Genomic DNA, 23,356 nt, shown 5'->3' on the forward strand with positions numbered 1-23,356 from the left:
CGCAGTGGTTGTCTGGCACATTCCTTGTCTCCCTCCATGCAGTCCTGCATTTCAGCCTGTCTGACAGCTCCTCATGGATGGGTGGCTATCATCTTTCATTTGACGTGGCCAGTAATAAACTTATTATTCCTCTGAAACCGTCTCTGTCACTGTTGACACCATCACCCACCTCATCGGGGTCATTGTTAACCAGGGCCGACTCCAGGCACCAGCCAAGCATGCTTGTGCTTGGGGCGGCAGATTCCAAGGGGAGGCATTCCGTCCATTCCTAGGGCGGCATGGCCACCCTTTCTTTTTCTTTTTGTTTGCAGCTCTGGCCGCCCTGTAGCGAGTGGCTGCGTGGAGGAGGGGAGCGCCCTGCTGGGAGCCGGCTGCGCGCTCCATTTGCCCCAGCCGGTGCCAGGTCTGCAGCAAGCCCGGCAGCCCGCATCCTTCCCTCCCCGCCGACTGGAGCAATGCGGAGCCCTCCCGGCAGGCGGCGTGGTGGGAGGGAACGAGTGGTCAGTGCCCTGGCTGAAAGAAGCCCTGACTGCCCCCTTCTCTCTCTCCCCCCCCGCTCCCTCCCCCTCCCCACTGTTAGCCAGGGTGTACACTCCACTGCCTGGGGCACGTCTGCAGTGCAGGGAGTCCTGCTAGCCGAAAGTTTGCACCCTGGGTCCGGCCTCCCCGCAGGTTTTTTTTTTTTTACTTGGGGCGGCAAAAAAGCCAGAGCTGGCCCTGTTGTTAACTCTTCTCTGTTCCCTTCCTTCCCAAAGTCAGCCACTGTCCAACTCCTTCCACTTCTTCCTACACAATATTTTTAAGATCTGATTTTATTTTCTCTTCAGACAGCGTTCTCCTTTTTTTCAGGCCTTGTTGTCTCCTGACTTGATTGCTGCAACCTCAGCATAGTGGGTCTCCCTACACACACATTGCCTGAGTCCATACAAAATGCTGCTTCTAACCTCATCTTCCATGTTTGATCCAGCACAACCCCTCTGTCAAGTGTAGTGCTGACTATTGTGCTGCACACACTTCAGCACGTGAAAAGCTTTATTTCCATGAGTAACTCCACCGACTTCAGGGACTACTGATTGGACTGGAGTTACCTAGATCTGTGTTTGCTGGATCAGGGCCTTTGATTGTAAAGTCCTTGGGGCAGGGAGCATATTTTCCTCTACATTGGGTACAGTGCTGTATTCAATAAATGAATGTGTTTCACTTTCTGGTTCTACCCACAGCACCAAAATACCATGGCTGGGTAGCAGACAGGGCAAGCGGATGTTTCTTCAGCAAAAAATAGAAGCCGAAACAAACACACACCCTGTTGCCACTAGAACTACAAAGGACACCACAGCAAGGGTTTTATTAGGTCCATATTTGACTGTTTTTTCCCCTTTAATGTGACAAGAGCAGGGGGTGCTGGAACAATTTGCACAGTGGGGGTGCTGAGAAGCCACTGAACCAAACTGTAAAACCCTGCATACAGGGGCAGCTCTAGGTATTTTGCCACCCCAAGCAGGGCGGCATGCCGCGGGGGGCAGGGGGGAGGCGCTCTGCCGGTCGCCAGGGGACGGCAGGCAGCTCTGGTGGACCTCCCGCAGGCGTGCCTCTGCAGAGGGTCCGCTGGTCCCGTGGCTTTGGTGGACCTCCCGCAGGCATGCCCGCAGGGAAGTCCACCAGAGCCACGGGACCAGCAGACCCTCCGCAGGCACGCCTGCAGCAGGTCCACCAGAGCCACCTGCCGCCCTCCCGGCTATCGGCAGAACGACCCCCGCGTCATGCCGCCCTAAGCAGGCGCTTGGCGTGCTAGGGCCTGGAGCCACCCCTGCCTGTATATGATGGAAACCCACTTCACGGGAGTTCCAGCAACCTAGGGTGACCAGACAGCAAGTGTGAAACATCGGGACAGGGGGTGGGGGGTAATCGGAGCCTATATAAGAAAAAGACCCAACTATCAGGCCTGTCCCTATAAAATCGGGACATCTGGTCACCCTACAGCAACGTGCGGGGAGGCGAGGCGAGGAGCTAGCATGCCCTCGCGGCGTCCCAGAAGCTGGAGGTGGATGAGCCTTCTGAGAACAATGCTCCCCCCACGCTGCCAGGGCAGGGCTGTGCCCAGCGGTGCCTTCCCTAGGACTCTGCCCAGCACCGGCTGAAACCACGGGGATGCTCCGGGCCAGCCGATGAGCCGCCCGCTGCTTGTCAAGCCCCGCAAGAGCCCCGCTCCCCGTTCCGGGGCGGCCCTGCCCTGCCCTGCCCTGCCCGCTGTCACGTCTCCCGGCCGACAGGGCGTGTCTGAGCTGCTATCGCGGTCTCTCCACAGGCCGGGCTCCTGCCGGCAAGGTCCGCCCCGCTCCCGCCCCCAGCTGTCGCTCAGCCCCGCCGCAGCCGCCGCAGAGCCCGGCGAGCGAGGTAAGCGCGTGGGCCGGCAGCTGAGCAGCTCTGCAGCCGCCTCCCGTGCCCCAAACAGGCCGCCGCTCCCCGGCCTTTGCAGCCTGCAGGGGATGGAGCAGGGCCGGGGGTGCCTTGCAAAGGCCTGGTGCTCGGTGCCATCGGTCGTGCAATGGGCGTTGGAAAGCCAGGCCCTTGCGGCTGCCTCCACCCGCGGCAAGGGGTGGGCGAGGGTGGGGCGGGGTTCCCTGGAGCGGAGCCTGACCCATGCACCAGCTGCCCAGATCCCAAAGGGCTGAGCCGGTCCCCCCCAGTCACCTTCGGGGGTGGCGCATTCAGGCGGCACTAAACAGGGGGAGTCGGCATCTATTTTAGGCAGCGCCGTGGGTTTGCCAGCCGGGACCCTGCCCGCCGCCAGCCGGCTCGGAGTCAGAGCGGGAGGGGTTTGCAGGGTGGAAGCTGCAGCTTCCTTCTCCACCCCGTAGCCCTAGGAGAGTTAGGCTGTAGGTGACCTCTGGGGAAGGCATGCTCAACACTGGGATTTACCTCAATGCATGATCATTGCACAGGGCCCAACAAGAAAATGTAAGTCTGCCTCCTGGCGAGTAACTGGACTTGAGCTGCTTACATCTCAGTGCAGGGCTGTGCTAGCAGATGAAATAGATACATTATTTTCACAGCTAGGATGATAGGGATATAAATATAGGGCCTACAATTTGTAACTTCTGCATTAGCAAGATTTTACTGTTGTTCATTCTCTATACTGCGTTTGTAACTGTTCTTGATTGGATTTTGGGCTCTAATACTTCCAGTATCTTCCTCCCACCCCCTTGCACTCTGAATGTCCTTAATGCCTTTTTCATGCCTATTTTTTGAGTCTTGACACTAATAAAAAATAATGCTTGCTGTTTATCCATCAGGCTGTTAAAAACTGCAGGATCCTGAAATGTGAACTGCTTTAGTTGGTCTCAGGAATGATATGAGGAAATTCCATAGCAGCTAAGATTTGCATGTTTTAAAATGTACGTGGAGGCAAAATAAGAATATTTTTTCTAACAGTTTAAATATACAACTATATACACTTTTTCTGAAACACTGTTTAGATTATAACCTTTGATATCAGATGGCTTTTGATCCTTTAAACCATGACTTGCTCTATGGTTGATATAAATATGAGCAATAACACATGACAGAGTGTTGGTTATACTAGGATACTTCCATGCAGTGAACATGATTCTGTCATTAATGCTCTGTGCAATCCCATTGACTTTGATGGAGTTGTAGTACTAAGTGCTAATCAATCTGAGAGTTGGCTTGAAGGTAATTGTCCGTCAACCCTGAAGTGTGTTCCTGTTTCTGAATGGCTTCGCTTCCTGAGGTGTGTGCTTCTTTTTATAATTTTTCATTTCCAGATAAAACAAAAGTCATTGGCTATGTCTCCACCAACATGGCTGTCTTGTATGATAGCATGACTCAGCACAGAATCTTTGATTGCCAGTAATTTACCTTATTTTAACTAGCCGATTATCTTCCTTATTCTTGTGGAAAGTGTGAATAAATTATGGGGCTTAGTGATGTTCCAGAAGTTAGGAAATTTCAGCATGAGATATTTAAAAACACACAAACTCCACCCCCCAAAATACTTGTAATTTAAAAAAAAAGAAGTTATTTATATTTTAACTGTATTTTAATACTGGAGCAGTGGGCCAGTTTGAGGATGCTAGGGACTGAAGTCCTTTATCCTCAGAGAAGGCGCAGCCTTGTGCAGCAGCCACAAAAGTTTCCCCACCCTGTCTTGTCATGGTTGTGACTTGGAAGAACTATATCTGGTGGTATGAAAGTAGCTCTATCTCCAAGTCCTTTCTGTCTTTGACCATTAGTTAAAATAAAATTGGAGTAAAATAGGTCCATGCCGTTGAGTTAGTCAGGCTATTTCGAAAGAGCAGTGATAATGATACCAAGGAAAACTGTTCTGATTCTGGTTTGCATTCCAGCTTGCCTTTTGAACGTCAGAAATTAAAATTCTGTCATTCCCTGGTATGAATTGTGTCAGAGTCTCTTTGAAGGACTTTCACACTGTGAAAACTCTTTTTAAAATACAATACCTGCTCCAACTTTACACAACAAGTGATTTATTTACTCCCTCATTTTCTGTACTCCTGTTTCTTCCCCCCACGTGCAGCCTCAACTTTTGTCTGATCGAGCAGTAGAGTCTGAATTGGGTATGGCAACATGAGTGATGTCCCCAAGTCAGTATTGTGACTTCCCTGCAGGATGGTGTCAGCAGAATCTAAGCAGCAAGATTGCAAAGCCCAAACATACTTATTTTGACAACATGGCAGATGAAAAACATAGACGGAGAAAATTGATTTAAGATTAAATATAGCAAATGGTTTTCTACAGTGTGAAAGGAACTAGCAAACAAAAATATCCTGGAGGACCAAATATTGCCCTCAATTTTAACTGGTCAGGCCCATTGATTTGAGGGTGCACTGGTGTAATAGAGCAGGGGTTCCCAAACTTGGTTCTCAGCTTGTTCAGGATAAGCCCCTGGTGGGCTGCGAGATGCTTTGTTTACCTGAGCGTCCACAAGTACCGTCACTCCCAGTGGCGGCAGTTCACTGTTCCCGGCCAATGGGAGCTACAGGAAGCGGCGCGGGCTGGGCCACCGCTTCCCACAGTCCCATTGGCCAGGAATGGCAAACTGTGGCCACTGGGAGCTGCGAGCGTCCATACTTGTGGACTCTTAGGTAAACAAAGCGTCTCGTAGCCCACCAGGGGCTTACCCTGAACAAGACGCAAACCAAGTTTGGGAACCCCTTTAATAGAGGATATAATATGGCCCAGAATGTATAGGAAGTGCTCTTTCCCCTCTTCAGTGCTTTGCCCATGCCTACTGTGCCCTTTGTACCTGGTTAGCTTGCATTGAATTGGTGATATAATTGTGGTAACTCATAGATTTTACTGGCCAACTAATTAACTGTTCGAATTCTGTTCCCATCCTTGCTGCCAGTGATCACATTATTGCTCACTGCTTCCTAAACATGTATTTGCATGAACAGTTGTTAATGTATGGTTTGGGATTTTATTTTTAAAGAATTAGATCCTTGGGACTTGTTCGGCTTTCACAGCCTTTTTAACTTTATTGGCCACAGTGGGGAGCGAAGAATTGTATCCTGTGTGTTTTATTTAATTAGTATCTTAAACTTTGCAAATAACAATAAAACTGTCTTAATTAAAATTGTATTTACACCCATGTAACTCAGATCAGACTCCTCTCTCTTTCTTTAATTCCCTAAACATAAAGATTGTTGAACTGTTCTTATAAATATGTGCTAAAGGGTTTTTAAAAATGCTTATTGTTTGATTAATCAAAGGAGTTACTAGAGTGTGTTAAATACGTCAGTATTTAAGAACAAAACAATTACTTATTTGGATGATGATGTAACTAGTTTGAGAGGGTTTAAAATGCATAATATTTGCTCAGTAAACTAAAAATAGGGCCCTTATGCTGCACACAGTTCCATGAACTCAATGTGGAACTGAGGTTCAAGTCCCTGCTCTGTCACAGACTTCCTGGGTGACCTTCGGCTAGTCACCTAAACTCTGTGCCTCTGTTCCCTGTCTGTTAAATGTACCTCCCTACCTCACTAGCGTATTATGGGGATATTGCTCAGATACTATGGTAATGGGTGCCATATAAGTAAGTATCTTAGATAGTTTGACTCTGCAAGGGCTTACTGAATGGTCTGCCTGTGTGGAAGAGCTTGCAGGCTTTGGACTTATATTTGAGTCATTAAGGTATATTGATTTAAGTGAACTTACAAATTGGGGCAAAATTTGGTCTTTGGTTTCCTACTGATCCATAGTTCAGAGTATTCACAAATATGTGCACTTAGGCCCAGGTCCTGCAAAGACTAACACATGTGCTTTAGGATGACTTGTGTTTAAAGTTAAGCATGTGCATAAATCTTTGCCCTGATCCAAAGCTGATTGCAATCATGACTTGAATGGGCTTTGTATTAGGCTCTTAAACGTCTTTTAAAACAAGGCCTGGACAGGCTTAGTTATTTTTTCAACTGCGAGTAGTTTTTTGAGACACTAAAGTCTGGTTTGTTTTTGTTGTTTTTAGGACCATCATTTTTGTAATTCTGTAATACAAATCCACCATCTCTCCTGGTTTTTTTTAAATGATTTTTAATTTGTAAATTAAATCTCCTGGCCAAAGAATCCAGAGCATTGGTTCAAGTTGTAACTTTCTAGCAACTATTTTAAAAATGAATCAAATTTCTTAGGTTTGTGGACTGTAAGGGATGAGTCCTTGATTTGCCTTCCCTCTTCTGCAAGGAGATGGTCGTTTGTCTCATAATTTGTGATACTATGTCACTGTGGTTTGCACAAATAGTTCACTGGAACATATTGTTGGCTTATATCATGGCACAAAGTCTGCCTTTAAGATGCTCTAAAGGAACCCCACTGTGGAAATGGTAAACTGAAATCCTTTCAAATTCAATAGGGATCATCATTTTCAAGAATTGTTGCATATGTTCAGGTTTATAAGTGAAAATTAGCTTGAACTGAGGTCTAAATCAAGACGTCCTTACTCATAGACTCCCACTAACTTTGGTCCTGCCTGGGTTTTTTCCTTCTTATTTTAAATTTGTGGTATATTTTCCACCATAGAAATATTACTAAAACTACAGGAAAAGCCAATAGTCTATGCAGGGAAAGTTCCGGTATCATAGGAGAGGCATGTTGACTGATGGATAGAGCGCTGAACTGGGATCAGGAGATCTGGTTTCTGTTCCCAGAACTGCCGCTGGCCTGCTGAGTGTTCTTTGGTATATCACTTTGCCTCTCTTTCCCCATCGTGTGAAAATGGGAATAATGATACTGATCTCCTTTGTAAAGCGCTTAGTTCTCTTCACCAGTAGATCTCAATGTAATAGCTAGGTAGTATCATCATCTTCATTATTAATTATATCGTTTCAGCCTCGCTCTGGGAAGGGAGGCTGCTAGCAAACAGATGTATTTAAAATTACTGGGTAAAAAAAAAAAAGACATTTTGTATGACACTCAGGTAAATAAATGGTGGTTTGCATGTAATTGGGTAACTGCTGACACAGGACCCTAAAATTGTGTTATACAATGGAAACTTGCCAGCCTCACAATATATGGAAATATTTAGAGCTAGATTTAGCCCAGGTGGAACTCTGTTGACTTCGGTAGAATTTTCTTAACTGGGGCTGAATTTGGCCCCTGTTGTCTACAATAAGTAGAAACTGCTGCACACTCTAAAGGAAGGTTCCCATTTTTTCTCTTTACAATTCTGAATTTAGTGCTTACGTTAGTAGCTCTACTGTGAGTCAAGCAGTCTGTTCGGAGTTGCCCCATGTAGCTCTGTGAGTGCCTCAGTGACTCCCAATATTTTCTACTATTTAAGTCTTGGCCTCCTATGAGCAGGGATTGAGTCACGTGGTAGTTTTATGATCTATACACACATCAGGGCAGGGATAAGACCAGCACATTCAGTTTCACTTGTGACCTAGTCTCAGGAATTCCAGAAAGTGAACTCAGGTGAAAGACGAGGGCATGCACTCAGTATGTCCTTAGTCCCTGGTCCTTTATTCCAGTTAAGCATGCTGTAGTCTTAGAGTACGTCTACACTACGGGATTATTCTGATTTTACATAAACCGGTTTTATAAAACAGATTGTATAAAGTTGAATGCACGCGGCCACACTAAGCACATTAATTCGGTGGTGTGCGTCCATGGTCCGAAGCTAGTGTCGATTTCTGGAGCGTTGCACTGTGGGTAGCTATTCTGTAGCTATCCCATAGTTCCCGCAGTCTCCCACACCCCTTAGAATTCTGGGTTGAGAGCCCAGTGGCTGATGGGGCAAAAATCATTGTCGCGGGTGGTTCTGGGTAAATGTCGTCAGTCATTCCTTCCTCTGGGAAAGCAACGGCAGGCAATCATTTCACGCCCTTTTTCCCTGGATTGCCCTGGCAGACGCCATAGCACGGCAACCATGGAGCCCGGTTCAGCTTTTTTTTTTTTTTTTTTTTACAGTCACCGTATGTGTACTGGATGCCGCGGGCAGAGGCGATGCTCCAGTGCTACACAGCAGCATTCATTTGCTTTTGCATGATAGCAGAGACGGTTACTAGTCGTTCTGTACTGTCTGCTGCCGGTGTAAATTGGCAATGAGATGATGGTTATCTGTCGTTCTGTACCGTCTGCTGCTATCATGGGTGCCCCTGGCTGAGGTCGCCCAGGGGTGCAAAGGCAAAACTGGGAATGACTCCCAAAGTCAATCCCTCCTTCATGGTTTCTAAAAATAGTCAGTCCTGCCTAGAATATGGGGCAAGTGTACTAGAGAACCAGTGTATCAGAGAACCAGAGAGCACAGCCGCTCCGTGTCAGATCCCGCAGAAATGATGAGCTACATGCCATTCATGGGGGGTGCCCCTGCAACAACCCCACCCGTTGCTTCCCTCCTCCCCCAACCTTCCTGGGCTACCGTGGCAGTGTCCCCCCATTTGTATCATGAAGTTATAAAGAATGCAGGAATAAGAAACAGTGACTTGTTAGTGAGATAAAATGAGGGGGAGGCAGCCTCCCACTTCTATGACAGTCCAGGCAGGACATTAAGCGGTGCGGAGGAGAGGAGCCCAGCATCCCGCTGCTATGATAGTCCAGGCAGGACAGAATCTTTTCTTTACACAGGAAAGGGAGGGGGCTGATGGAGCTCAGCCCCCAGTTGCTATGATGAGGACGGTTACCAGCCGTTCTGTCCCATCTACTGGGAATGCCCAGGAATCATTCCTATTTTTACCCAGGCGCCCCCGGCCGACCTCACCTGAGGCAAGCCAGGAGCACTCATGGGCTGATGGTGACAACGGATATCAGTCATAGTGTACCGTCTGCCACCAGGGAGGGGAGAGGAGCGGATACTGCTCTTCACTGCTGCAGCATTGTGCCTACTAGCAGCATTCAGTAGACATAGGGTGACACTGAAAGAAGTCAAGAAACGATTTCTTTCCCTTTTCTTTCAGGTGTGTGTGTGTGTGTGTGTGTGTGAGTGAGTGAGTAAATTGACAAGCTACTCCCTGAACCATGCCGGACAATGTGTTTGAACCTACAGGCATTGGGAGCTCAGCCAAGAATACAAATACTTTTCGGAGACATCTGTGGACTGTGGGATAGCTGGAGTCCTCAGTACCCCCTCCCTCCCTCCATGAGCATCCATTTGATTCTTTGGCTTTCCGTTACTCTTGTCACGCAGCACTGTGTAGCCTGTAGATTTTTTTTTCAAACGCTTTGGCATTTCGTCTTCTGTAACAGAGCTCTGATAGAACAGATTTATCTCCCCATACAGCGATCAGATCCAGTATCTCCCATACAGTCCATGCTGGAGCTCTTTTTGGATTTGGGACTGCATCACCACCCATGCTGATCAGAGCTCCACGCTGGGCAAACAGGAAATGAAAATCAAAATTTCGTGGGGCTTTTCCTGTTTACCTGGCCACTGCATCCGAGTTCAGATTGCTGTCCAGAGCGGTCACAGTGGTGCACTGTGGGATACTGCCCAGAGGCCAATACCATTGATTTGCGGCCACACTAACCCTAATCCGATATGGTAATACCGATTTTAGCGCTACTCCTCTCATCAGGGAGGAGTACAGAAACCGATTTAAAGAGCCCTTTATAGCGATACAAAAGGCCTCATAGTGTGGACGGGTACAGCGTTAAATTGGTTTAACGCTGCTAAAATCGGTTTAAACGCGTAGTGTAGACCAAGCCTTATATGCTGTGATGGATTTGTTTTTCTCCTGTAATACAGTAGGCCTCTGTTGACAAGCTGATGCAAACAGAAATAATTATTTTTTCTTTGTCACTGACAACAGTTAAGGTTAACTACCAACTTATACACAGAACGGTTTTTCACCCATTTTAGACACCTCTTTCTATGTTACTTAAATGATTTGCCTTACAAATAGATTTACAATGGACATGGATTTAGCATTTTTATATTATTTCTTAAGTATAGTGATTGCATAAGGGGAGACTAAGCATCTGCCACTGCCCTGGAACCACAGGCAACTGCAGCATTGGACAGCATGTCACAGCTGATTCATCACACAAGCATGACTGCCTCTTCCTGCTGATAGCTTGCTGGGGATAATATCTTAGAACTGAATCCTGGGGCCTGTCTTCGTTCTGTTACATTTGTGTAGGAGTAACTGCATTGCCATTAGTGGAGTTACACAAGTGTAAGTGAGAGCAGAGTTTGGCACTGTGGAATTTTATACAGGAAAATTGTTAAAAATATATAAATAAAACAATAATATTAGCACACAGTCTTGGTGAAAACAAGTTAGTGTAAAACTTTGATTTTAGGGAAAACAACTGAAACAATGTGATCATAAGTGTGTATTGGAAATGCATATGAACTCTAAAATGCTCCTTGTGCTGAGAGCAGTTAGGGCTTCTATAGAATGACAGCAGATGAGTTGCCCTTCACAGCAATACTTACCTGCTTTTCAAATGTAGGGATTTTTAATGCTGTGATTTGGTGCTGCTTGGTCTTTTGGAAATACCCCTTGCTTAATTCTAGTGAGATTTGGCTGTTATTACTGGAAAGTGGCATTGTCTAAACTGTAAGTGGTCCTGATTCTGAATCATCTCAATATGTTCAGGATTCTGGAGTTGCTGGGCCTACCTTGACTATTTTCTGTGAAATGATCTGTGCACTGAGGGCCATAGTTGTGCTATGTTTTTAAATTTGATGGTGGTCTGCGGAGCAGAGGAATTTTTTTTTTAAAGTACTGTAGAAGCATCAACAGATTTGTAGGCTGTTTCCACTGTAGGGAGTGTCATTAAATCTCAGCTTTCATGCTGGCACGAAAAAAGTGCAAAATTGCACCCTAATGTTGTATGCAGCTTCAAATCTTTTGGAATATGGCCTGAACTTTTTTTTAACCATTTAGCTGCTTGATGTCAACCTATTGTTCCTCAGATACTTTGATGTACCCGACTAATAAATTGCAGGCGTTTTCTGATGTGTGTTTTTGTAGCTGTGTTGGTCCCAGGATATTAGAGAGATAACGTGATGAGGTAATATCTTTGATTAGACCAACTTGTGTTGGTGGGAGAGCTTGAAAGCTTGTCTCTCTTACCAACAGAAGTTGGTCCAATAAATGCTATTACCTTATCCACTTTGTCTCTCTAAGGGTCTTCTGATACATTCAGATACAATGTAGTCTGGGTAACTGAATCTGGATCTTAATACAGCTGTTATGCTCCCTTATATACTACTTTATGTGCATTCTGAGAAGACAGTTAAATTTGAGTTAGCTACCACATCTGTTTTGTACACTCTAGGATAGGGATTCTTCACTTATGTAACAGCAAGATCCTATCTTGGCAGGCAACAACTTGTTGAAGTGAATACTTGAGGCTTTAAGTGGCTGTTTAAAAGTGCCTGCCAGCTATTAATGGGTGGTGAAGTTCATATGGAAACAAATTACATCCAAATCTGAAGCAAAAAAAGAGTAGAAGCTGCACCCTCTTGTGTGCATATGATTGGTGGCTTTTTGTTTTGGTATGGCTTTAGGTCTTACATTAAGGCATTGTTTTCTGGCATTGCACAGCTCTTGTGGTATTGAGTCAGGATTGGTTATTCCTGGTAGAAAATTCCCTCTGTCACATTTGCACTCTTCTTTACCGGAATTATGTCATTAATGTCAGAAAACCAAGAAGGATGTTAGGAATATGAAATCCCACTGCAACATCTGGTATTGATAGGCAGGGAGAAACCATCAATTTTGTGGTTTTTAAATTGTAATGTGTGAGGAATAGTGAACTTCTGAATGAGGGAAGGTCTGTAAGACTTCAGGTCTGCTGATTTTGGCTGTCCCTTTCAAAAAATGAAACAAAACACATCAGGGTCACAGCTTCATATCTTGGTGTGGTTTGCTTGTTTTTTTTTTTAAAAAAAAAAAAAGGGGGGGGGGAAAAAAGGGTAGTTTTCTTTCCCCCTGGCATGGCATATCCTACAAACCTCTGTGGGTGTGGGGAGTGAGGGGAAATATGATGAATCCTTCCTTCTTGCTAGCGGGCATTGAACCAGCATGGGGCAAGTTCTGCTGAGCTCATACAACCTGAAGAACTGTTTGAAAATCTGGGCCGAAGCTTGTGGTTCTCAGGATATCCAGGCCAAACAAAGCATCTCACACAGTCACCTCTCCCAGGCTCCATTCTCCCTCGTCTGGTCAGGCCATGCCTTAGAGTTTGCATGGTGCTCTGATTTTGTATCTAGTTAGTATGGAGGGGTAGCCAATGACTGCCTGTTTGGGTGCATTGTATATAGCCACTCTGCCCTCTGTGCAATCCCCTCAATTCCAGTTCTGCACAGTGAATTCAGTTTTTCTCCCCAATAGGCAACAGAAGGGAACAGGGGGATCAGTGTCTAAGGAGGTTTAAAACTCTGATGCCCCAGTGAAAGAACGTTTAGGATGAAGAATAGCCACTCATAGATTTTGCTGGCATAAATTGTATCCTGTTGGACTGTGTAACAGAGGAGCTTACCTTACTCTGTGCTTGGAATCAGATCCTTGGAGTTAGAGGAATTTTGGTGCAACTGACTATAGAGGTTAGCCCATGCTAGGCATGTTCTGAATTAAACCTGGATTGCTCAGTCCCGATTGATTGTGATTCTTACCTTGATTAATGGAAGTAACGAACATAAAGAGAAACTTTAATGAGAACAAAAACCAGGAAGTAAATCATGCAGTTCTTCTTGTAAAAGCATCAGCATTTAACTGCCTTCAAAGGCACAGAAAGTTTCTTCACATTTTACTATCCTTTTTGTATTTGTTTTGCAGACTGTTTCTGATTCAACATGGCATATATGTCTCAGTGATTAATATTGGCCAATAAAGAAAATATCAGTATTGCTGCTGATAGTTATCCAGCACTATAGCTAATTGAGAGCTGATGGTTGGAAAAAGGAGAGTGGCCGTACTGTGGGAGTTTTGCTTAAATTATCAGCTAGAATCTAAATATTGTAATCTGTTTTGTTGTTTTTGCAGAAAATGGCTGTTCCACCTACTTACGCTGATCTAGGAAAATCTGCCAGAGATGTTTTCACCAAGGGTTATGGTAAATAATATCAGGAGGAATTTCACAGGTTTTTCTCACTGAATAACTAATTCCTGAAGCTGTTTTCCTAAGATTTTACTCTCTTCACTGCTAGAAATTTCAGTACATTCTATTAGAACCCATTACCTGGTTTCTGCTACTCTGCTCTATAGGTTATTAATGGAGAACCAGTAGTCCCAGGAACTGGTTGACCAGTAGACCTGTTGCAAAACCTAACAACTAGCTGAAACCAGTGGGAACCAATTGAAAAATCTCAGTTGAAATTTCCACCCAGTCTTAATCAGTTTTGTTTTGAGCTTGTTGACAGCTTGAGTGCTAAATTGAGTGCCTTCTGTGATGAAGACATTTCAAATTATTTTGCAGATGATAATATTTGGGTTCAGGCTGAATTCCAGGGTATTGTAGGAACTGCATCGCACAAACTGAGATTTAGAGTGCTGTCCGTCCTGGCTGGTAAAAACCAGTGGGGAGTTACTTGTTCTCCTGTGGTTGAAGATCATCAATGTCTCCCTTAGGGTGCTCTCTGTTTTAAAGGAAACTGGTGTATAGTACCATTTTATGGGCTAGATTACAATCCCTTTACTCATGTCTAACATTACCTTACTCTGAGCATGGTATCACTGAAGTCAATAGGATCACTTATGGAGCAAGGTACTCCTCAGTAGTACCAGCAGTAGATATTCCAGTCTGACAATGTGTAAGTAGCACCACTGAAATCACTAGGACAAGTGTAGGAAGGTGCTACCTAATATGAATATAAATGGCAAAATCTGTCCTGGCAAACAAGTAATAGGAACAGCTGTCGACTCTTGTATAAATCCTATTTTCTTAGATTGTTCAAAGGAGATGTAGCTGGGAGCTGTAAGAGATAAAACAGAAGTGCTGTTGCTGTCTGTTGCTGTTTCAAACTAATATGTAACAATCTTGTTTTTTTTGCCATTTTGTAGGATTTGGATTAATAAAACTTGATTTGAAGACAAAATCTGAAAATGGACTGGTGAGTTTGGAAAGAGGAAAACTTTTGTATCTATCAACTATATGTTTGTTATGTCCCCATTTCTAAAAGTGGAAAAATATGAATTTCACACCTTTTACACACTGGATTATATTATAATGTGGCTGTACTATGTTTTGCGGTTATCTTTATGTAATGAGATATGTATGACGTAGATATGTTCATTTGCAGAACTATGCCTCACTTGTATAAAATACTAGTTATTCCTTGCATTTTATGAGAGCAGTTATATTACAAGTATCATGGGGTAGCCGTGTTAGTCTGGATCTGTAAAAGCAGCAAAGAGTCCCTGTGGCACCTTATAGACTAACAGACGTTTTGGAGCATGAGCTTTCGTGGGTGAATACCCACTTCGTCAGATGCATGTAGTGGAAATTTCCAGGGGCAGGTATATATATGCAGGCAAGCTAGAGATAATGAGGTAGTTCAATCAGGGAGGATGAGGCCCTGTTCTAGCAGTTGAAGTGTGAAAACCAAGGGAGGAGAAACTGGTTTTGTAATTGGCAAGCCATTCACAGTCTTTGTTTAATCCTGAGCTGATGGTGTCAAATTTGCAGATGAACTTAATTTTTTTCCTACTTGCTAAAATTACAAGTTTATCATTTCTACTCTGATTGCCATTTTTAAAAATTCCTCCCTCTTAGCAGGTGCAGTTTTGTTGAATAGACTTATATATATGGCATAATATTTGTGAGAGAACATTGTACTATGCAATGCATAGGGTGACCAGATGTCCTGATTTTATAGGCAAAAAGAACAGGAGTACTTGTGGCACTTTAGAGACTAACAAATTTATTTGAGCATAAGCTTTCGTGGGCTACAGCCCACTTCTTTGGATGCAACAGACTAACATGGCTGCTACTCTGAAACCTGATTTTATAGGGACAATCCCAATATTTGGGGCTTTTTTTTATATGGGTTCCTATTACCCAGCCCTCCACCCCCATCCCGATTTTTCACACTTGCTATTTGGTCACCCTAACAACGCACCATCTTTCTATAAGAGAATTCTGGAGAAAGGGCTGCAGAAGAGAGCCTGGCAAGCTGGTGAACCTTGTTTCAAATGCCAGGCAAATTGGTAGAAATTATAGAGAACAGAATTGTCAGACACACAGAGAAACATGATTTATTGGGGAAGAATCAGCATGGCTTTTGTAAAGAGAAATCATGCCTCACCAATCTATTATAATTCTTTGAGGGAGTCAGCAAGCATGTGGACAAGGGTGATCCAGTGGATATAGTGTCTTGGATTTTCAGAAAGTCTTTGACAATGTCCCTTACCAAAGGCTCCTAAGGGAACTAAGTAGGCACGGGGTAGGTGGGAATGGTAAAGTTTGCAGATGATACAAAATTATTCAAGATAGTTAAGTCCAAAGCAGACTGCATGGAGTTACATAGGGTTTCTCACAAAACTGAGAGACTGCGCAACAAAATGGTAGATGTCATTCAACGTTGATAAGTGCAAAGTACAATACAACCTTGCTATAACGAACATGTCAGGATCTACACAGTTTGTTCGTTATAGCCAGGGGTTCGTTATAGACAGTGAAAGAGCCCTGTCACGTATGGGTGGCGGGTAAAATAGGCCTGCCGCAGCCGCTGGAACCCCGGTTGCAAGTTTGGCGGGGGAAGTTTCTGCTTTATTATGCCCCAGGAAGGTTCGGGGGCGGCTGAAGAAGTGGTATGTGCTATTCAGCTTCCTGGGTTCATCAGTAATGTCCCTTGACTCCAGAGAGATTACTGAGGTACCCAGGAAGCTGAGTAGCAAATACCGCCTCCTCAGCTGCCCTGGAACCTGCATGGGGCTTATCAAAAGCTTCTTCGCAGGAGTGAGAGCTTTTCCCCGCAGCAGCTTGGGGTCTGGGGAGAGGAGGTGCAGCTGTGGCTGGCCCAGTGCTCCTCTGAGCAGGTGTGTGCATGGGAGTGCCTACTGGCAGGAGGGATTGGGGCTCAGGGCTTTGATTAGCCTGGGGCTTCTCTGGGTGGGAGGGTCTCAGGGCTCCAGCCAAGGGGGGAGCTTGGGGCTCTGGCTGAGGTTGGTGGCGGGGGATGGACACTTGGGCCTCTGGCCAGCCTGGGGCTCATCAAGCCCAGGGGTGGGATGTTTAGAGCTCCTCCAGGTGTGGGGTGTTTGTGTCTCAAGGCTCCAGCTGTGGGGGGGTGGGAGTGCAGTAGGAGGAAGGGGCGGAGCCGGGGGCTAGCCTCCCTGACACCCTGAAGCAGGGGTCAGAAAGGCTAACAGGATGTTATGGACTATTAGGAAAGGGATAGAAAGTAAGACAGAAAATACCATAATGCCACTATGTAAATCCATTTTATGCCCACTCCTTGAACACTGTGTCCAATTCTGGTCGTCCCATCTTACAGAGGATATAGTGGAACTGGAAGAGATTCAGAAAAAAGCAACAAAGATGATTGAGGGTATAGAATGGCTTCCATGTGAGGAAATGATTAGGGCTGTTCAGCTTAGAAAAGAGACAACTAAGGGGGCGTTATGGAAGAGGTCTATAAAATCATGAATGGTGTGGAAAAAGTGAACAGAGAAGTGCTATTTATCCTTTTGCACAATACAAAAACCAGGAGTTGCCTCATGAAATTAATCAGCAGAGGATTAATTCAAACGAGAGAGAGTACTTTTTCAGACAATGCACAATTAATCTGTGGAACTCATTGCCATGGGATGTTCTGATGTCCAGAAGTATAACTGAGTTCATAAAAGAACTGGGTAAGTTCATGGAATCCATCAACTGCTATTAGCCAAGATGGCCAGGGATGCAACCCCATGCTCAGGGTGACTCTAAACCTCTGACTACCAAAAGTTAGATCTGGAAGACTGATGGACCACTCAATAATTGCCCTGCTCTGTGTTTTCCCCCTGAAGTTCTGATATGGGCCACTGTTGCAGACAGGATACTGGGCAAGATTGGACCATGGTCTGATCCAGCATGGCAGCTCTTCTTATGTAAACTGCATCGTGATCTGTAATCTGTGGAGCGTATGAGTGTGTGCAATGGGCTTCAATAAAAAGGGGAGCCAGACGACAGAGTAATAGTGCTTCCTAAACCCCTTTGGAATTTTATTGACCTTTCTTTCTCTCACGCCCCAGGATTGTATACATGCCCCCAGCACTAGTTGAAATTTCCATTACTTTTTTTTTTTGATTAATCTGATGATTTGCCACTTCGTCTCCCCCCCCCCCCACCGAAAAAGAATAACATTTTGTGAAAATGTTCATGAATTTTTTCCCTAAGATTAGACTAGCTCTGTTCATACCCCTCCAGCTTTATTTTACATTCCCTCCCTCCTAGTACCCCCGTTAAGGGATGTCCCAGCGGGTATTCCTTTTCCCAGTCCCTTTTTAAAAAAATGAAGTTTTCCCTATCACTTAAGGGTCCCTGGAAGTGCTCTGTGTTCCTACTCTCTGTTCTTTTTTTAAGCCAGACCCCCTGCCCACTTGATGATGAGGGGAAAACTGCATGAACTTCTGCTGGTTTGACTGTGCTTTTTTCCCCCGCAGACTTTGAGTTGGCTCTTAGTAAATAAAGTGCTCAGGATTGAGCCACTGCTCTCTGGGGACCTATGTCTGAATGCCGTTTGGCAGCGTTGTCAGTCACTTGTTTTAAAATAAAGTGTACACACAGTTGGCAGCTGCTGTGATTTGCAACATCTCTTCCTCACTGTCAGAACATTTGAAATGTGATCCCCCCCCCCCCAAATGTCTGAAGAATTGATGCATTTTTCTCATTTGGTTTATGCTACAAAATAAGCATTAATTGTTGTTTGATTGCTTAATTGAGCTGATTGAAATACCTGATGAAAGATGTAGTTGAAGACTTGAGAGAGTAATTATTTTATTTCCTAGGCTTTATCTTGCATAGTAACACTTGAAATAATTTTATTTTGTGTTGTGTCAGCAGAGAAAATTATTCACACACGTATCACCAGTGTATTCCTTAAATGTGAAGCATTCTTATTTTGCAGTTTTGTCAGGCAAGTGTCTGCTTATATTAATGACAAGGAAACAAATATAGAAAAAGCATTTGGAAAAGCATCGTCATGCTGAATACTCCCCCAAATTAGTGTAATTGGTACATTCTGCATTTTTATTGATTTATTTTGTTTTACTTTAGGAATTTACAAGCTCAGGTTCAGCAAACTCAGAGACAAGCAAAGTTACTGGCAGTCTGGAAACAAAATACAAATGGGGGGAATATGGCTTGACGTTTACGGAGAAGTGGAACACGGACAACACACTAGGCACAGAGATTACTCTTGAAGATCAGGTAACTCTTAGCTCACAAGTCACAGTTTACCAATTCACTTATCACAGTCTCCTTTTTAATTCTAAACACAACTGATGAATTTCTTTTCTGTTCAGCTTGCAAATGGACTGAAGCTGACCTTTGACTCCTCGTTCTCTCCTAACACTGGGTAAGAAGTGACAACAAAAAGGGATATTTTGCTTGTTTTTATTTCCTATACACTGGCTTATTCTTTTAGTCTCTGTAAACTGAAGAATAAGAACAGAGAGCAGGCATGCCCTGAACAATCAAATCATGTCACATCTCACTAAACCTTGGAATTGAAAATTCCTTTTTTGACATAATTTCGAAGTAGCAAATGATTAAGTACAATAATTTGAAAATTATAGTCAAAACTGGTGTCCGGTGAAACATTTTTTTGTTTTGGTCATTGTGACTTAATGCAGTTCATATCATAAAATGTACACTTGGCTACCACACCCGAAACAAATCAGCTAAAGTGCGGAGATTAATGAGCACTGCGTGCCATTTGGCTGACTGCTCCAATAACTCAGTTCAGTAATTGGGTTCTTCTTTCAAGCTGGATGTAAAGCCTAAATTCTTGCAGGCTGTAATCATGTTTGGGATTGGATGAATGTTTCGGTTGGTGTGATTGGACAGTGACATATTATATGGGCCAGGAGGATTAGGCAGCTGTAAGATTAGATGTTGGTTGATTCCCCCACCCCCTTCTCCCCATGATTCCTTCCCCCACACAAACAAATGTTGTGATGATTGAGAATATCATGCAGATTTGCGTCTGAAAGTAGCACATGGCATTGCAAGTGACCAGGCAGTAATCACAGTGACCATTTCACCCCAAGTTGCAGACCTCATATTCTGATTTCAAATTGTTTGCTATCTCGTGTGCAGATAGTATATTCATTGTTAGTTTTATAGCATATAAAGTAGGGCTGTCGATTAATTGCAGTTAACTCACGCGATTAACTAAAAAAAACTAATAGTGGTTAAAAAATGAATTGCAATTAATCGCACTGTTAAACAATAGAATACCAATTGAAATTTATTATATTTTTGGATGTTTTTCTACATTTTCAAATATGTTGATTTCAATTACAACACAGAATACAAAGTATATAGTGCTCACTTTACATTATTATTTTTATTACAAATATTTGCACTGTAAAAATAAAGAAATAGTATTTGTCAGTTCACCTCATATAGGTACTGTAGCGCAGTCTCTTTATCATGAAAGTACAATGTACAATTATAGATTTTTTTTGCATAACTGTGTTTTTTTGTTTTTTGAGTGCAATGTAAAACTTCAGAGTCTACAAGTCCACTCAGTCCTACTTCTTGTTTAGCCAATCACTAAGACAAATAAGTTTGTTTACATTTACAGGCCATAATGCTGCCCGCTTCTTATTTACAATGTCACCTGAAAGTGAGAACAGCCATTCGCATGGCACTTTTGTAGTCATAATTGCAAGGTATTTTAGTACCAGGTAGGCTAAACATTTGTATGCCTTTTCATGCTTTGGCCACTATTCCAGAGGATGTGCTTCTATGCTGCTGATGCTCGTTAAAAAAATGTGTTAATTAAATTTGTGACTGAACTCCTTGGGGGAGAATTGTATGTCGCCTGCTCTGTTTTACCCCACATTCTGCCATATATTTCATGATATAGCAATTTCAGATGATGACCCAGCATATGTTGTTTGTTTTAAGAACACTTGCACTGCAGATTTGACAAAACTCAAAGAAGGTACCAATGTGAGATTTCTAAAGATAGCTACAGCACTTGACCCAAGGTTTAAGAATCTGAAGTGCCTTCCAAAATTTGAGAGGGATGAGGTGTAGAGCATCTTTTCAGAAGTCTTAAAAGAGCAACACTGCAATGCAGAAACTACAGAACTGAACCACCAAAAAAGAAAATCAACCTTTTCCTGGTAACATCTGATTCAGATGATAAAAATGAGTATCTATTGGTCCGCACTGCTTTGGATTGCTATTGAGTTAGAAGCCATCATATGCATGGATGCATGTCCTCTGGGAGGGTGGTTGAAGCATGAAGGGATATATGAATCATTAGCGCATCTGGCACGTAAATACAACAGTGCCATGCAAACACCTGATGTCACTGTCAGGTGACATATACAAGAAACGGGGAACAAGATGTAGGACTGAGTGGACTTGTAGGTTCTAAAGTTTTACAATGATTTATTTTTGAGTGCAGTTATATTTTTGTACATAATTCTACATTTGTAAGCTCAACTTTCATGTTAGAGATTGCACTATATTATTTGTATTAGGTGAATTGAAAAATGATTTTTTGTTTTTTACTGTGCAAATATCTGTAATAAAAATAATATAAAGAGAGCACTGTACACTTTGTATTCTGTATGGTAATTGAAATCCATATATTTGAAAATGTAGAAAACATCTAAAAACATTTAAATAAATGGTATTCTATTCTTTAATAGTACGATTAATTGTAATTAATTTTTTCAATTGCTTGACAGCGCTAATAATAATCTGAAGTTTTGTTGAAAATGAATTATTACATCATTGGATTTAAACAATAATCACATATGAATGGGAAATTATAGCTCAGCCGTTATCTCACAACAGCTCCCCAGATGATATACCACCTGCCTTATAACTGAAATGGGGATTCCTCTGTAGAGGGGCCATTTAAAAATTATCCGAATAAACTGGGCCAGAATCAGATGTGACGCCATTGAATTCAGTAGAATTACACCAGACATGAGTTTGACACATCTTTTACTTTTCCTTCCTGGATGAACCTATTAACCACGAATGGGAATTTCAGGTGTGCTCAGTGCTGGCCTGTCTTTGTTCCCATTGCAGTCATTGTGAGTTTTACTCTGACTTCAGTGGAAGCAGAGGTAAGCCAATGCTGAGTGCTGCTGACAGTCTTTGACTTCCACCTCCTACACTGCTGCAGAAGAGATTACATCAGGAGAGAACATCAGCTGGGCAATGCAAAGTTTAGAAGCTCCTGAGAGTAAAAAGAAGGGTGCAATCACTATAAAAGTGTACTGAAGGCAAGTTTGAAGCCATTAAAGTGAAAGACTTCTTTTTCCCAGCTGAAATAGAGCATTACTTTGAAATTTCAATTAGATTGAGCCATATGTTTGGAATGACTCTGGGAAGTGACCAAGTAAAGTGGCAGAGGAAATTTTTTGATACAGTTTTCCCAAAACTTAATGTTGTTGATGGAATGAACCTGTAAGTTCAAAGGAAAGAAAAGATCTTAAAAATGACAGTCAGAAATTCTGGAGTGAGAGTCCACTAGGTAATGAGAATCTGCTCCCTTAATGTAAACAAACCTAAGGAAGTGTAAGAGAAATATTATGCACTGGACAAGACTAGCAAGGAGCAAGTGATTCCAGGCAGCAGGTCTGTCTATAAGCGTAATTCCATATTGAAAGATACCAGGACATTATAAGGGGGCTCAGCACACTTTCTGGCTTTCTATTCTAATGTGCTAGGTCCTGGTACTAGTGTTTAAAACCCTTAACTGATTAGGGCCTAGCTGAGAGAATGCCTCTCCCTCTGTGACAGAGTTGAGAGCACAAGATGAAACTTTCCAGGGGTAGTGTTGGTCTTGGAAGAGAACCCACTAAAGAGCTACTTGCCATAGATGATCTAATGAGCTTGAGCTTATTTTCAGATCGTGATGCAAGATCCACCCTGTTTGTGCAAGCCTCTCTCAGTAATGGGTGTGGAAGAATGACACAGCATTTCTTTTAAATGTAAAGAAAGAAAAGCTAAGTTACAGTGCCTAAATCAAGGAGTGATGGAGAAGAGGTGCATTGTGGACTAAGATTATGCATTCTTCAGTTTGCATTTGGTGCTTAATGCATTTAGCACATGATGTCTGCACTAGAAATGCATAGATTGATGCATAGCTGCCAGAAGACCCAAATTCCTCCAACTTCTTCAGAGTTTTACTTAACCCATTGAAAAACTTGCTACACAGATGGCTTACTTGCTACACAGATGGCTCTGTGAGGTGAAGACCTCTGTGGTGTGAAGGCTCCCCATAGCAGCAGAAGGGTGATAGAGCATTTGTTTCCAAAGACTGGCTCAAAAATTTCTGTTACTCCTAGTTTATGGAAAAGCAGATCTTTCTGGGAGTAACGTTGGAAAGACTGGAAAATACTCTTTCAGTTGCCAGCAGCTCCTTATTGCAATGCGCTGCTGACCTCTCCTGAGAGATTACTAATGGAACAGCTACAGTTCCCCCCTCCCTCCAATCTTCATGTTTAATGGAAATGTTCAAATTAAAAATGTTTGGAATAGCTCAGCGTGGCTGTACAAGAATGGGAATAGCTATGAGGTGAGAGGAGACAGGGAGTTTGATTACTTGAACTTCTGAAAATTTGTGATTCTCTATAGTATTATTTTTGGAGACCAAAATGCTATTGATGTACATATTTGATAAGCAAGGCAGAGGGATATGTAGCAGCTCCCAAGGCCATTAGTCACAGGTGATCATTAGTCATTAGAAGTT

At 43.4% G+C, this 23,356-nt stretch overlaps 2 protein-coding genes across 2 annotated transcripts in view; both read left to right on the plus strand.

The window, feature by feature from the left end:
• Nucleotides 1-2,312: 2,312 nt before the first annotated feature.
• On the plus strand, nucleotides 2,313-19,037 carry VDAC1 (voltage dependent anion channel 1). The gene is made up of 5 exons (XM_050962891.1): nucleotides 2,313-2,394; nucleotides 13,470-13,539; nucleotides 14,487-14,536; nucleotides 18,685-18,837; nucleotides 18,933-19,037. The coding sequence occupies exons 2-5, from the start codon at nucleotides 13,473-13,475 to the stop codon at nucleotides 18,987-18,989; spliced, it is 327 nt and encodes a 108-aa protein (XP_050818848.1). The 5' UTR covers nucleotides 2,313-2,394; nucleotides 13,470-13,472; the 3' UTR covers nucleotides 18,990-19,037.
• Nucleotides 19,038-23,104: 4,067 nt separating this feature from the next.
• The window catches only part of C7H5orf15 (chromosome 7 C5orf15 homolog), a 5,265-nt gene continuing 5,013 nt past the window's right edge, over nucleotides 23,105-23,356 (plus strand). Inside the window, exon 1 of the mRNA XM_050961931.1 lies at nucleotides 23,105-23,182. Coding sequence (XP_050817888.1) covers nucleotides 23,105-23,182 — 78 coding nt within the window. The remainder of the gene's footprint in view (nucleotides 23,183-23,356) is intronic.

The sequence above is a fragment of the Gopherus flavomarginatus genome, chromosome 7 (assembly GCF_025201925.1).
Source record: "Gopherus flavomarginatus isolate rGopFla2 chromosome 7, rGopFla2.mat.asm, whole genome shotgun sequence".
Lineage (NCBI taxonomy): Eukaryota > Metazoa > Chordata > Testudines > Testudinidae > Gopherus > Gopherus flavomarginatus.

Bases quoted from the DNA above. Each gene is read 5' to 3' on its own strand.
- VDAC1 (XM_050962891.1), top strand. From the start codon at position 13,473: ATGGCTGTTCCACCTACTTACGCTGATCTAGGAAAATCTGCCAGAGAT. The intron at 13,540-14,486 runs GTAAATAATATC...GCCATTTTGTAG, and splicing joins TGTTTTCACCAAGGGTTATG to GATTTGGATTAATAAAACTT. The intron at 14,537-18,684 runs GTGAGTTTGGAA...GTTTTACTTTAG, and splicing joins CAAAATCTGAAAATGGACTG to GAATTTACAAGCTCAGGTTC.